We start from the raw sequence: 16,618 nt of genomic DNA, 5'->3' as shown, positions 1-16,618 counted from the left end.
ACATAAGAGTCGGGTAGGAAAATATCTTGGATTTATTCTTGTTAAACTTAAAGGGGTTGTCCAGTACTTTTAAAAATATGCCAATGTGTTTTAATGATAAATAGAAGCTTCTTTCTAATAATCTCCTGGTGCTGTTTCTGCCTGTGAGCGACGCTATCGGTGGCCCTTCACAGGCATCACTTGACCCCCGGCTGCAGCCGGCTCTGACATCCGCTGACGTCATGACAAGTCCTGGCTGCAGCCGAGGGTCCCTCTTCCGCGTTCCACGGTGGCTGCTGGGTTGTGGGCGGGGTTATTCCCCTGCGTCACACCTGGCATCCACCGCTCGCTCTCCCTGTCCTCATTCATTGGGAAAGCGTGCGGTGGATGCTGGGTGTGACGTGGGGAATAACCCCGCCCACAACCCAGCAGCCACCACGGGGACCCCAGCGCTGAGTCACGCCTCACTTTACGTGACCTCAGCGCGGGGTCATGTGCTGCCTGTGAGCGGCCACCGATAGCGCCTCTCACAGGCAGAAACAGCACCAGGAGGTAATTAGAAAGAAGCTTCTATTTATCATTAAAACACATTGGCATATTTTTAAAAGTACTGGACAACCCTTGTAAATTCCTTAGGGCACTTTTATTTTACAGTTTTGTACATCGTTTCTTCAGCCATGTGTATAACCTTACGTTTATCTACGTTAAACCTTCCTTCATTCAGATTTTCAGATTTTCATTTTAGGATTCCAAATTTTATTAAATCCAACATTTTCTCTCTCATTTTTTTATTCTTTAAATAAAGCCTGTTACTATGGAAACACATAAGCCAGCATATGAGCTGTAGAAACACCACATTGGAATACATTTAGTTAGGACCCTTTGCAATGTTGCAACATTTTTCAGTTCCTTTGGAACAATAAAAAAAAAAATTGGAACTGTCACACATTTGTGTGAAAAAGTTTAGTGTTCTTTCTAGTCATTATTTAAAGGGAGTCTGTCAGCAGGTTTTTGCTATGTAATCTGAAGACAGCAGGAGATAGAGGCTGAGACACAGAATTCAGGGATATGTCACTTGTCAAAGTGCATGATGTTGTTTACGAACCGTGAAGGAATTGTCATTAAGAGATTAACATTGCCAAACTAATCTGGCAACGCCCCCTCCTGTAATAAGCTCTTTGTACTTGGAGAGCCTGGTGTGGGCGGGGTTAGCTTTCTCAGCTCTGCTTCATTCTAAATCTAAGAGCTCTGACTGTGTGAGAACGGCTGCTCCCAATAAACTAAGTGATACATCGTTGGATTCAGCCTCTCTTTGCCTACATCAGGCTGCTCTCAGGTGAGCTAGCAAAATCCTGCTGACAAATTCCCTTTAAGCATACATTTCACTTTGAGAACAGGAGTGACATTCAGTATGTTCCACCATTACAAGTCTGACTTTGGCCATTTTATAGTTCCATTTTGTTTGCCATAGATGTGCGTTAGGCCTTTATTGTACCTTCTAATTTCATACCAGCAGCATACAAAGTTTTTCATATTTCATATTCTGTATGAATAGTACCATACTCTGTTGTACCTACAGGAGAATATTCCAAGAGTCCGTATAGCAGTGCTGTACAGCCATCATACTCTGCTTTCTGTCTCCGTGCATTCTGCCATGTGCAAAGGTCCTAACCATTTTCAGAAAATCTAACTAGAAATATAGGGAAACATGACTGCCTCGATATGTCTGCATACTAAGGCAGACAGATAGTGTAGGTGCTGCAATGGTAGCCATATGGATGCCAGCAAACTAAGATGTAACTGGAAGTAAGCAATGGAAAGACAGCATTAAGTGAATCCCATAAGTGAGGTCAGATTCTTGATCCATTAATCTACAGATGCAATGTAGAGGTGAAGGGCAGTCATTACACAGCGTGCGATCTTAAAATGACTTAGGCCTGTGTATAGAAAACTACAACATTTCCACTGTATTGTACAAAAGGAAGGGATTGGTTTAAAGGCTAATGCTGGAATAAAAGGAACATTGATTTTTCAAGCTCATTAAAATCTATTTGTTGACTGAGCTGAGTTTTAACTGTTCGTTGCACATGGAGTTAGCTTTACAATGCATGTGCTTACTCTGCAGTACGGGAATAGGCGGCATGTGGAGATTGAACGTCAAGTAATGTACTGTATGTAATTGAATTGTATGCTATTATGGCACAAAAGTGCACTACAAGCTTGGAGTACTTTAATCACAGCAGGCTTTTTTTATTTTTGAAAAGAGATTTTATTTTTTCACTTTTTGTTGGTAACCACTTCTGAAACGGGAACAAAAACCATTACTTTTTATGTTTGTCACTAATATTGTTCCAATTCTGAAGGTCACAAGAAAATCCGAAACTATTGGCACTCTCGTGATTGGACTGAGCCAGCAAATGGCATTAATTCAGTGTTAATCTATCAGGCTCAGTATTACGACATGCACTCTAATTTCACTTACAAAGCTGCATATTTTGTCTTGAACATAAGGATCAGCTGCTGCTTTGCGCACATGCGGTACAGCAGATGTCACACATTTATGCCCATTATTTAAGCATACCAATTAAAATAATGTACTGTACTTCGAACATTCTGTTCGAGTGTGAGGTTAAACTGCTACCCAAGAACCCTCCTCGCGTTCCCTTTTAATTCACAGATTGACGCTGTACATCTTTCATCTCTTCCAGAATGTACTCAACAAGATGAAGGAAAAAAAAAAAAAAGAACTGCATATATTAATCGACTTTTTAATTGTCTCCTTGGCAGGTCTTTTCCCGTCACATTAGTGTTATTAGAATAACTTTTTAATTTTTAACCTTTTTCTTGTTTACCCTCTCAGTCATCGCTTTGTTTGAGGATGTGAGCGTACAGTAAATGCCTTTCATAATTCATAGGATCGTTCTTAATTGCAGGCTGTTGGAATCTTGCCTGTAAATGGTACTTTATGTTGTGATAATTATTAAATATTCATGTGTATTGTCTTTGCTGGACATCTATCCTTATTTAAAAATGCAAATTACAACTTATAAAGGTTTACTCTGTTGCAAATTTATTTTTTGGCAAATTCCGATTTGTTACATAAGTAGAATAGCGGACCATGAAACCTCATTATTATACCCAATACTATCTATTCTAGTGTATCTTTGGAATCTATAAGAATGCCAAACAATATGTCAAATGTGCCTATACTTCATTGATATAACGGCTTATAACCTTTTGAAAGAGTTTATATGAAACTATGCAATGTCCTTTTCAATGGATTGGCAGAGAAAACTAAATGAAGATCAGGTCCTAGTAATTCTGTAACTCTACCTCTTCTTTTCACCAACTCTTAAACTGTACTGTGTATATGAAACATAGACTTGAATTTTCTTTAGTAAGTGTTTGGTCTGAAATTGCCACAGTTATAATTGTGGATTTTCCTTTGCTCCTGGATTCCTTTGATATCCTCTTCCAGAAGGTTGCCCACTTGTCTCCGGGATGTACCATATTTTTCGGGGTATAAGATGCACTTTTTAGTAAGAAAAACTCTTGCTAAAAAGTGTGTGCTCCTTATAGTCCTATGATGGAGAACGCAGACAACACATCCTTTCCAATTACAGAGAGAACAGCTCTCCCTCCTCCTGCCCTACACTGATCTACATGATCGGTGCAGAGAGAACAGCTCACCCACCTACTGCCCTACACTGAACTACGTAATTGGTGCAGAGAGAACGTCTCTCCCTCTTCCTGCCCTACACTGATCTACATGATTGGTGCAGAGAGAACAGCTATCTCTCCTCCTGCCCTACGCTGAACTACGTAATTGATGCAGAGAGAACGACTATCCCTCCTCCTGCCCTACACTGATTTACGTGATTGGTGCAGAGAGAACAGCTATCTCTCCTCCTGACCTAGCAGGAGAGGAAGCTACAGGGACCTGCACGGAGGCTGCACATGTTGAGTAGCTGAAGGACCTGCCACCAGACTAGATCTAGGACCTTTCAGGTCTTGTGATCAGTGAAAAATACAATATATTTATTCCATTTCTCTATACCTTACTGAGCAGGTTGGCTTGCCCATACCATGCTGTTAAAATGACAAATGTGCCTTTTGTTGGTTGTTCAAATCTATTTTACTTTTTTCCTTATGGTTACATATATATTAAAATAAATAAAAGCTTTAAAAATATATATTTATATATATGAAAAGTAGCCTATTTCAACCAAGCTATTTTTTTCCAGAATGTAGGATCTGTGGATAACATATGCCCATTCACAATTGCCAAGCACCATTCTATCCCTTAGCTAATCATATGGCATAATGCACCATATATCAATGCCTGGTTCCTATCTTCACATTTCCCCTATGCCTCCTTTCTACCCTGGTCCATATCCGCTCATCCCACTCCCCCATTTTTTACATTTTCTTTTTCTATTACAGCTGAAATGTTGGTAATTGCCTTTGTTCTCTTTTATGTTCATTATTACATGTTTTGTGCTATTACTGAAGCTGTATATCAAATTGTAGACTTTTGTTCTGTTGTTGAAAACTTAACATAATTGAAAGCGAAAGTAGAAAATGTCAATCATTAGCAAGATCTCAAATTTGAAGACACCAAATGCATTTGAATAGGTAAAGTTTGAGCATGATCATAATTTGTCCACCCTATTAACAAGAGCGGAGTATTGTGCTTCTTTCTACCAATAGGAATAGCAATGCTAATGTAGATATGACACGTAGGAGCAGTTTTTCCTTTCATAGGATCAATTTTTATTTCACTCGTAATTTTCTTTGTTTTTAAATTCATATAATTTTCTTCCATGGTTTTATGCCATGCCCCAACATCTTTTATATTTCTTTGTTTTGATAGGGATGATGGTAAATCAGGTTTAAAGTTCTACACCAACCCATCCTACTTTTTTGACTTGTGGAAAGAGAAGATGATACAGGACACTGAGGATAAACGGAAAGAAAAGAGAAAGCAGAAGGTATGATGTCTTTATTACCACATTTATATTAAAGGGAAGCTGGCAGTAGCATCAACCCCCCTAAACCGTCTATATGGGCATGCAGGTCATGGGAAGCTGAATAAAATGATACCTTGATCTATGTGATACGATGTCTTATTCCATAGAGATCCACATTTTTCTTATATATAAATGAGCTGGTCAGGACTATGGGCTGGACACACATCTGCATGAAAATCTGCCTTGGGCTTATTTTAAATTTAAAGGGTAGAGTTACCAGCGTGAACCAAGTAATAACTGACACTTTGCTCTCATAATCTCACACAGCACTGCAGTGAGATCAGAATTAACACAGTGCATTAGAATTGAACTTTGTCTCATTGCAAAAACATTTGCAGCTACAAATGTCTTCTCACAGTGCTTCAGCTTCTATGTCACAGACAGCCACTGTGGAGGAAGTGCTGACAGCACTGTGAGAAGACAACTGCAAATGTGTTTTTGTAATGAGACAAGGTTCAACTCTGCTGTACTATGTTAGCTATAATCAGGCACACCTGTGCAGACGAGCTACAACCACTATGTGAGGACAAGTGCTGCTGCAAATGTTTGTAATGAGACAAACTTCACCTCTGCTGTAGTTTGTTAGCTCTGTTGTACTGCTGTGTTAGTTCTGCTCTCACTGCAGAGCTGTGTGTGATTATGAGAGAAAAAGTGTCAGTTATTACTTGGTTCACACTGGTAACGCCCCTTTTATTTAAAATAAGCTCTCGAGACAGATTCTCGGGTAGATCTTTGTGCGGCCCATAGATCTTAACAGCTTATTTACATATAAGAAAAATGTGGATTTCTCTGGAATAAGACATCAGATCACTGATAGTAAGGTATCATTTTATTCAGATTCATATGACCTACATGACCATATAGACGGCTTAGGAGGGTTGGTCCTACTGACAGACACCCTTTTAAAAAGTGCTAGAAATGTGGTTGGTTTTATATTACTAAATAGGTTGCTGCAGTAGTCAATATTTATTAATCTGGCATAAATGGCAGTTTTTAGCAGCAGTTTTCCACTATCACCAGCAGAGGAAAATTCCTGTAAGAACAATAGTAGGAATTGTATAGTTCTGTAATAAATGGATGTGCTGCTATTTCTTTTAAGATTCTGCAGTTTGCTTCTTATTTATAGTTTTGTATTTGGATTTTTTTTTTCAGCAAAAGAATATCGATCGTCCACATGAGCCTGAGAAAGTGCCTCGAGCTCCACATGACAGACGTCGTGAGTGGCAGAAGTTAGCTCTTGGTCAAGAACTGGCTGAAGATGAAGTAGATGCACACAAGCATATAGAAATTGTTAATGGTCCAGCCTCCCATTTTGAAACAAGGTGTGTTATATTACTAACTATAACTAATGAGCTTTTCTAACATAGTATTTTTTTTTTTTTTGCCATGTGAAGGGTGCTGTATGCATGTTAAGTATCTAGAATCATATTCTCAATTCCTTAGTACCATCTCCACCACAGTGATAACAGTGCTAATAATTTACTTTCTTTTTGAATGCCTAATAAATGTGCCATAAAACTGCAATAACTGTGCATTCTTTTCCGTGTATAATTTACATATGCTTCCTTGCTGTGCGGTCCTGCAACTTTCTACATCTCCAGAGCTGCACTCTTTCTGCCTTGAATTCATACCATGTAATGAACCTCACTGCAACTTCTATAGGACTTATCGGAGCTTTCCTGTGGGGTCTTCCTGTTAGTTTAGTTTCTCGTCTCTTATTATGCAGCTCTGTGTTCTGCTGGAACTGTACAGAGATATTCAGGACTGCGGAGCACAGAAGTCTGTCCAGCAGTTACACATCGAGGAGGAGACATTTTTTTAGTATATTCAGTGGGAAACTTATTAACACTAAATGTAGCAGCATATATTTTTCGAGTATACTGTAACTGTAACTTGAAGGATTTTTTACCTATTTACTAGTTGCCAGACTTTATTACTCATGCGTTACCAGCTTGATGCCAGGGTCTCAACCACTAACACATTCTCCATACAGAGCTCATATTACTTCTGTAGTAGCATCAAAGAAAATCCTTACAATGCCCATACACACGTGGTCAAAATTGTTGGTACCCCTCGTTTAATGAAAGAAAAACACACAATGGTCACAGAAATAACTTGAATCTGGCAAAAGTAATAATAAATTAAAAATCTATGAAAATGAACAAATGAAAGTCAGTCATTGCTTTTCAATCCTGCTTCCACAGAAATATTTAAAAAATGAAACTCATGAAATAGTCCTGGACAGAAATGATGGTACTCTTAACCTAATATTTTTTTAACAACCTTTTGAGGCAATCACTGCAATCAAGCAATGCAAGACCCATGACCTGCGACTGAGACCAAGCTTTCTGACACTGGGCAGCACATTTCTCTCTAGAATCCCTTGATAGTCTTAACATTTTATTGTACCCTGCACAGATTCAAGACACCCTGTACCAGATGCAGCAAAGCAGCCCCAGAACATAACAGAGCCTCCTCCATGTTTCACAGTAGGGACAGTGTTCTTTTCTTGATATGCTTCATTTTTCCTCCTGTGAACATAGAGCTGATGTGCCTTGCCAAAAACTTCGATTTTTGTCTCATCTGTCTATAGGACATTCTCCCAGAAGCTTTGTGGCTTGTCAACATGTAGTTTGGCAAATTCCAGTCTGGCTTTTTTTTTTTATGATTTTTTTTTTTAACAATGGTGTTCTCCTTGGTCGTCTCCTAGTGACTGATGGTGCGATCTGACACTGATGTTCCTTGAGCTTGAAGTTCACCTTTAATCTCTTTAGAAGTTATCCTGAGCTCTTTTGTTACCATTCAAATTATCCGTCTCTTTGATTTGTCATCAATTTTCCTCCTGCGTCCAGGGAGGTTGGCTACAGTCCCATGGATCTTAAATTTCTGAATAATATGTGCAACTGTAGTCACAGGAACATCAAGCTGCTTGGAGATGGTCTTATAATCTTTACCTTTAACATGCTTGTCTATAATTTTCTTTCTAATCTCCTGAGACAATTCTTTCCTATTCTTCCTCTGGTCCATGTTGAGTGTGGTACACACCATGTCACCAAACAGCACAGTGAGTATCTGTAGCCCTATATACAGGTCCACTGACTGATTACAAGATTTTAGACACCTGTGATGCTAATTAGTGGACACAACTTGATTTAACATGTCCCTTTTGTTACATTATTTTCAGGGGACCATCATTTCTGTCCAGGCCTATTTCATTAGTTTAATTTTTTTTTAAATTCTGTGGAAGCAGGGTTGAAAAGCAATGTCTGACTTTCATTTGTTCATTTTCATAGATTTTTAATTTATTATTACTTTTGTCAGATTCAAGTTATTTCTGTGACCATTGTGGGTTTTTCTTTCATTAAACGAGGGGTACCAACAATTTTGACCACGTGTGTATTACCCTCTGCAGCACCAAGAAAATGCTACATCATACCCTCTAGCAGAACCAACTGCTTAACTGCAGCTGAACACATCTCCCCAGTAGTTTCAAGCAATCCCCATAGTGCAGTACAGTTTTCTCCTCTAGCATCACTCAACAAATTTCACAGTGCTGCACAAAATACCTCCCCAACAGCATCACATGCCATAATGCAGCACAAAATACCTCCCTAACAGCATCACATGCCATAATGCAGCACAAAATACCTCCCTAACAGCATCACATGCCATAATGCAGCACAAAATACCTCCCCAACAGCATCACATGCCATAATGCAGCACAAAATACCTCCCTAACAGCATCACATGCCATAATGCAGCACAAAATACCTCCCCAACAGCATCACATGCCATAATGCAGCACAAAATACCTCCCCAACAGCATCACATGCCATAATGCAGCACAAAATACCTCCCCAACAGCATCACATGCCGTAATGCTGCACAAAATACCTCCCCAACAGCATCACATGCCGTAATGCTGCACAAAATACCTCCCCAACAGCATCACATGCCATAATGCAGCGCCTAATACCTCCCCAACAGCATCACATGCCATAATGCAGCACAAAATACCTCCCCAACAGCATCACATGCCATAATGCTGCACAAAATACCTCCCCAACAGCATCACATGCCATAATGCTGCACAAAATACCTCCCCAACAGCATCACATGCCATAATGCAGCACAAAATACCTCCCCAACAGCATCACATGCCATAATGCAGCACAAAATACCTCCTCAACAGTATCACATGCCATAATGCAGCACCTAATACCTCTTCCACAGCATCACGTGCCATAATGCAGCACCTAATACCTCCCCAACAGCATCACATGCCATAATGCATTACAAAATACCTCCCTAACAGCATCACATGCCATAATGCTGCACAAAATACCTCCTCAACAGCATCACATGCCATAATGCAGCACAAAATACCTCCCTTACAGCATCACATGCCATAATGCAGCACAAAATACCTCACCAACAGCATCACATGCCATAATGCAGCACAAAATACCTCCCCAACAGCATCACATGCCATAATTCAGCACCTAATACCTCTTCCACAGCATCACATGCCATAATGCAGCACCTAATACCTCCCCAACAGCATCACATGCCATAATGCATTACAAAATACTTCCTCAACAGTATCACATGCCATAATGCAGCACAAAATACCTCCCCAACAGCATCACGTGCCATAATTCAGCACCTAATACCTCTTCCACAGCATCACGTGCCATAATGCAGCACCTAATACCTCCCCAACAGCATCACATGCCATAATGCATCTAAAAATACCTCCTCAACAGCATCACATGCCATAATGCAGCACAAAATACCTCCCTAACAGCATCACATGCCATAATGCAGCACAAAATACCTCACAAACAGCATCACATGCCATAATGCAGCACCTAATACCTCTTCCACAGCATCACGTGCCATAATGCAGCACCTAATACCTCCTCAAGAGTATCACATGCCATAATGCAGCACAAAATACCTCTCCAACAGCATCACGTGTCATAATGTAGCACCTAATACCTCTCCGGAAGCACAAAATAGCAAAGTGCAAATACCTCCCTTAGCAGCCCCAAATACTGCTGTTCAGCGACCAACCAACCTTTTCCCCTCCAATAAAAAAATATAATTCTGCTGTGCATGGTCCAAATGACCCCTCCTCTAACAATGCCTGCTTAGCGAGGAGGGAGGAGCACTGTTCAGTATGAAGGGTGCATGAGCTTTGAGGCAGAGCATATTGCAGTAGACCAGGTGAAGCCATCACTGAAAATAATGTATTGTGTGTCTAAAAAGGGAGGGTGGGATAATCTACTACATTGCCAGCATCTTGGGCTCTATCTAGTAGTGCAGATCCATTTGGATTTATTTGTACTCTGTTGCTTAGTCACTGTAGCCACCAGGATTAATAAGCAATATTGTAGTATCCTATTATTTTTTGCCGATGCTAGTCATTGACTGGGACCTCACCCTTTATCAAGCAGACAGTAGAAAGGCAACAGTTTGGATGAAACAAAATGTACAGGTTTACTCCAGTTGCACTCCCTTCTTATATATATTTTTGGAGTGCTGAGGAGGCTTTGTAAAGTTTACGGGACTACAGGCTGCTCTAGTATTCCTCTAAGATACATTACTCATTACAGATTTTTTTCTATTGGTTTTCATTTCAGTAATGTTCTCTGCATTAATGAATCTATTGTTATGATTAATATTACTATTATAGAAACATTTTTAAGCTGTGAGCTATTGTTATCACTTCTGTGTGAAATATTTAAACTACTTACCATCTATTCTTTCACTAGACCACAAGCTTATGGAGAGACTGCCGACGGGCCCTTCTCACTTGCTGCACTCCCTTATAGTCAGATGAACGATCTTCTGAACAGGGTTGAAGACCGGGTATTAGTGAGACCCCATGAGCCACCGCCACCGCCACCAATGCATGCCGCTGGAGATGGAAAAGCCATGCCTGTTATCAGGTACTGTATTTTTGGATAATATTGGTTAATACAAAACTGCCAAAGGTTTTTTTTTATGTTTGCTGCCCTCTCAGCAGGGAGAATATTTAAGTTAATAAAACCACATAAATGAGTGGTGATACTTCTGCATGCTTCCGATGGACCCATAATTTAGTATGTGATGGTATAAAGTGATAAAAGTAAACTCTGCTTATCCCTTAATAAGCCACAGGTTCCACTTTATATTTCCCAGGTGGTGCACAGAATGGAGCAGGCAGTCGGTCCCATTAGCATGTAGAGCAAAGAAAAGACACCGAGCACCTGTCCAAGGATCATAAATCTAAAAGCACTATTTTATTCCATCAATTAAAATCCAATGATACAAAAAACACATGTGGAGACTGTAATATTTGATAACACAAAGCTGTTAAGGAATACCAATTTAAGTGACCAGAGAACTGTTTTCTGAGATGCGTTCTAGCCTAATTTGTGTCCTGACTTACACTATACAATCACTATACAATATGGCATTATATTGGTAAATGTGTTTTTTTTTTTTTATAAATTCTTTTATTTTTTTTCCCTTTTTATAGTGCCACACAAGGATTGTCTGAAAACCGACCACAGTCTCCAGCCATGGGTAGAACGCCAGTGTTTGTCAGCCCCTCTCCACCACCACCACCACCTCCTCTTCCTCCACCCCCTCCACCTCTTCCATCTGCCCTATCTGCTTCCTCTCTGCGATCATCAATATCCTCCACTCCTCCACCTCCAGTTCCTCCACCTCCCCCACCACCTACTGCTAACTTGCAAACTACTATTGTGCCACCCCCACCAACTCCTTTGCAGATAGCACCTGGAGTACTTCACCCAGCGCCACCACCTGTAGCGCCACCCCTTGTACAGCCCTCGCCACCAGTATCCCGTCCTGCTCAAGTATCTGAAACTGTGCCAGTGCACCCACTTCCCCAAACTGAGGCACAGGGTCTTCCACCACCTCCTCCACCCCCACCTTTACCTCCTTCTGGGATGCGACCTTCCTCTCCAGTTGCAGTCGCACCCCTCTCACATGCTCCAGCTGGTCTACACCCTCTTGCTTCCATTGTACCTGGTTCTCATGCTCCTCTTCTACCCCCATCCCCTCAATCTCAAGTTGCACCTGAGACTAAGAGACACCCATCAAATCTCCCAGTTATCAGTGATGCTAGAAGTGTTCTGCTGGAAGCAATACGGAAAGGTAAAGCTATTTTTGGATTTCTGTGAAAAGTGGTTTTAAACTTTTACAGCTTGTCAGTCAGGTATATGAAAAGTATCAGATTGGAGGTCTCGTATCTGGTCCTGCTGATGATCCTGAATGAGAAGGTTCCTGATTATTGTAAAGAATAGGTTCTACACAACCAACTCTCTCCTAATCACAAAGTTTAGGATCTGTACTTTTGGCAGCAGTGGGAATACTCTTGAAACTTGACTCACTGTCCTAACTAACATCATGCTGCAGTCCGATGTGATTGCAAAAAACATTGTGACAGATTCCCTTTAAAGGGGTTTTCCAGCTTTGGAAAAATCCTCTCACCCCATTCCAGTTTGTTTTTTTGTCTTTTTTTTTAAAAAAAAAAAAAGCAAAAACTGTACTTTTCTACCACTCCCCAGTCCAGCACTGAGTCTCCACTGCTGCCTCCTGTGTCTTTTATCGTCTGCAATGCTGTGATGTCATGTCGACAGCCCTGTAGCCAATCTGTGAGCTCAGTGGCTCTGAGCTTGGGCCATCTACCCTGGCAAAGCTGGTGAGTTCACTGATTGGCTGCAGCACTGTTAATGTGACATCAGCGCTATAGACAATAACAGACACCGAAAGCTGCAGTGGAAACTCAGCGCTGGGACTCAAGCAGTGTAAAGAATGAATAGTTGTTTTTTGTTTTTTTTTTTAAAGAAAATATACTGCAGTTGGGTGACAGGAATTTTCCAAAACCAGAAAACTCCTTTAAGTATAGTGTTCGCTCTATCACTAATTATTTATTCAACTTCTGATATTAGACAAGTAATATTCTGTGTACATCTCTGTTGAATATGTGGGTGCTACACATTACTAATATTTATTGACATGGATTGAATTACATAAATCTTGTTTGGAAAGACTTCATAAGCTGTCCGTACTTTAAAGGGAACCTGTCAGCAGGAGAATGCATTCCAATCTGCAGGCAGTATGTTAGAGCAGGAGGAACGGAGAAGATTGATATATAGTTCTACGGGAAAAGATTCAGTGTAACTTGTATTTTCAGCACTTATACCTCTGCTCTTTCTGGGAGTTTTGGGTCCAGTGGGCGGTCCTATCAGTGACTGACAGCTTTCCTTGTATAAGAGTACATACTGAGACAGCTGTCAGTCACTGATAGGACCGCCCACTGGACCCAAAACTCCCAGAAAGAGCAGAGGATTAAATGATTAAAACTCAGGTTATGCTGAATCTTTTCTCACAAAACTATTTATCAATCTTCTCAGCTCCCCATGATCTATAACATGATGCCTGCAGATTAGACTGTATTTTCATGGTGACAGGTTCCCTTTAAGAACACAGTCAGACTGCCATACAACTTGCACAAGGAGCACATCGCAATCCTAGGACTGGCCATCGGCTCTCCTGACATGATCGTGACCGCATGTGTTTCTATGCAGCTGTCACGCTTGGGTCAAGAGAGCTGACGGCCAGTCCAAGGATTGCGATGCTATCATCGCGCGAGTAATATGGCCGTCTGACTGCTCCCTAAAGGTGACTTTAAGCTTATCTATGGTAAAACATTGCCCATTCCTGAAATCCTGCATGATGCATTGTGGAATTTCTTTAGGGTAAGTGTACCATGATGAAAAAAAATCTGATGTGGATTTGCCCCAGATCCGCAAGGAGAACTGACATGCTGCTGCTCTGGAATCCACATGTTGTTTCTACCCATATATATTTTTTTGTAGTGTGTGGCTATCTCTTGTTTTATCTCCTCTACTTTTCTGTTTATGTATTATGTGGTGGATCTTCTGATGCAGATCCGGGTGTAAAATGCTTTCGCAGTTATGAATGTATTTTTCTGCTTTTGTTAATATTTCAGGTATTCAGCTGCGCAAAGTGGAGGAACAACGTGAGCAGGAAGCCAAGCATGAACGCATTGAGAATGATGTAGCCACCATCTTGTCCCGGCGCATTGCTGTAGAATACAGCGACTCAGAAGATGATTCTGAGTTTGACGAGGTGGAGTGGGATTAAAATGTTATATATTACACTACAAACTGGAATGCTGATGTCAATTGTGGTGCTTGTTCTTTGAAAAAAAAAGTTTGGTCATTTCTAGTGTTTTGTATCTCTAATAATTTACGCCACCAGAATAAACGTTTGATTTTTTTTTTTTTTTTTTTTTTATGTTTTGTTTGATTTTTTTCTTTTGGCTTTTATCTTACAAGTAAAGTTAGTATCTCCAAAATTTTACAGTGAATTTTACCGTTCTTTTGCTGGGAGGCTATAATTATGTTTCACTAGACCACTGAGTATTACGCAGCTGTCAGTTTGTAGTATAGAGAATTTTTTTTTATTTACTATTTGTGCACTTTGTGAATTTTAATTTAATGAAGGTCACCGAAGATTAAAAATTCCAAGGGCAGCTGTATCTAATATAAGCCTTATTTTATTTGGTGAGGTTTTCAGAGCATTAATCCAAGGTAACAATTTCTACTGCTTGAAGTTAGGTCTATACACTGAGACAAACTATTTAAAAAAAAACTGAACTGTCCCCTACACCCAGAAAAAGGAACCATTTTTGTGCGTAGTGATGTGTTTTACACTAATGGATGCTACATCATTACACAGAATGGCTAGCTCTGCTGTGTGTGGAAAATAAGTTTGCTTTATGGTTTTTAATATGTTGAAATGATTACTATTTGTTGTTTTTTGTTTTTTTTTTATTTTATTTTTATGATTGCCTTATTTGAATGCTGAGGTATTTTTTTATGTACATTGTTGTTCGGTACTATTTTGCCTGTATTCTAAAGCTAAAAAAATGAAAAAGAAAAAAAAAAATTCATGTGAAAACTGACTTTAAACATTCGATGTAACTTATGTAACTGTTAAGAGAACAGATTTGATTTAATAAATTCCTCATTTTAAGTGGAACAGGTGTTGTCTTTCGTTAGACTGTATGTTTAAAGAAGAATGAAAGAAATGATCCAGCTCTCCGGATGCCGTGAGTAGATTGAAACTTGTAGATTTTTATTCTGAACAGTTTAAAACAAGTGGAGAGTCCCACAAAGATTCATGGAAAATGACAATCCATTATGGAAAACTCAGGGATGAAACCTGGAGAAGAAGATATCAGATTACCTTTTCAAACCAAATCTAAGAACATGTGCTGTTCTAAACGCGTCTGGTAATCTGATATCTTCTTCCCCATGTTTCGTCGCTGAGTTTTCCATAATGGATTGTCATTTTCCATGAATCTTTGTGGGACTCTCCACTTGTTTTAAACTGTTCAGAATAAAAATGTACAAGTTTTAATCTACTCCCGGCATCCGGAGAGCTGGATCATTTCTTTCGTTTGTCTTGCTGGGCGCATGCATTAGCGCCGATCACCGACTCCAGGACCCAATGAAGCCGATTGGAGGGTGAGCTGGACTTTCCTTTTTCCCTATCATCATGTTTAAAGAAGAACTCCTCCCATAAAAGTTTTTATCTTAATATCTTGCAATCATCACATTATATAGCACTGTGTTCTTACAATTTCTCATTTTACCTTTCTACTCAGGGCTTGAGAAAAGAGATGAATGTACTATGTAGAAACAGGAAGTCTCTTGTCCCTGCATTTATCATCTTCCTCTTCAACTCCTGACCCAGCTGCTCCTCCCCTCTTCCCTGCCAGACACTTCTGCAGTGACTTTTGAGTCATACGCTAAAAATTGACTTCCTGTTTCTACATGGAGCTTAGAAGGAATCAGCTAGTCCATTTTTAATCACGTGATGTCATAAACGTAATGGGAAAGAGAAGAATTAGCTGGGTAGAAAGGCAAAATGAGCAATTGTAAGTACTCAGTGCTATATAATATGATGACCGCAGTATGTTAACAGGATAACATTTTTCATGGGAGTGCTTCTTTAAGAATCTTCAGTGGTGTAGTAGTCACCATGAGAACTTCATGTTGTGTTTTTTTTCCAAAATATTGAAAACTGATTTAGAAATAATAGACAAAATAACAAATTTATAGCAAAAACTAAGTTCTTGGTGTTATACAAATATATCTGAAAGAAATAAACCACAATTTCAGAAGAAGCATCATATGACTATAATGTGCCTACAGTTGAGCATTCACAAGTGAGATCCTGCTATGCTCTCTAGTGGCAGCAGTGTGAAATTTTTATCAATGTAGTGGTCACGGGGACCCAGAAGCTCTGAAAGGAGGTAAGGTAATTATATACAAATGTGACCTCAGAGACTTACAAGATAATTTATCACTAGTATTTCTGCCTCTGGTTCCTTCATAGCTCTTCTCCCTCTGTGGTCCAAAGTGGGCTGTCATTCATGGCTGCGCCTGTGACTGCATCTGCTTGTAAAATACTACATTTCCCATAAGCCCTTTGATTGTGCTACAAGTTGCCCTTGCACCTCAGTGTTTCGTATAAAAATTTGCCCACTGATGGCTCAT

The 16,618-nt window shown here is 39.9% G+C and overlaps 1 protein-coding gene across 4 annotated transcripts in view; it reads left to right on the top strand.

Annotated features, from left to right (window-relative positions):
• The window catches only part of WASF1 (WASP family member 1), a 118,526-nt gene extending 103,833 nt beyond the window's left edge, over window positions 1-14,693 (top strand). For all 4 annotated transcript variants that reach the window (XM_073675851.1, XM_073675849.1, XM_073675850.1 and 1 more), the window contains 5 exons: window positions 4,853-4,970; window positions 6,162-6,331; window positions 10,787-10,963; window positions 11,536-12,179; window positions 14,041-14,693. In XM_073675851.1, the coding sequence (XP_073531952.1) occupies window positions 4,853-4,970; window positions 6,162-6,331; window positions 10,787-10,963; window positions 11,536-12,179; window positions 14,041-14,195 (1,264 nt within the window). In that variant the 3' untranslated portion in view covers window positions 14,196-14,693. The remainder of the gene's footprint in view (window positions 1-4,852; window positions 4,971-6,161; window positions 6,332-10,786; window positions 10,964-11,535; window positions 12,180-14,040) is intronic.
• Window positions 14,694-16,618: the final 1,925 nt, after the last annotated feature.

The sequence above is a fragment of the Phyllobates terribilis genome, unplaced genomic scaffold (genome assembly GCF_046119375.1).
Source record: "Phyllobates terribilis strain yellow unplaced genomic scaffold, ASM4611937v1 Scaffold_3__8_contigs__length_932513732, whole genome shotgun sequence".
In the NCBI taxonomy this organism is placed as follows: Eukaryota; Metazoa; Chordata; class Amphibia; order Anura; family Dendrobatidae; genus Phyllobates; species Phyllobates terribilis.
The sequence above is the reverse complement of the archived record's forward strand: the minus strand, read 5'-3'. Positions and strand labels throughout refer to the sequence as shown.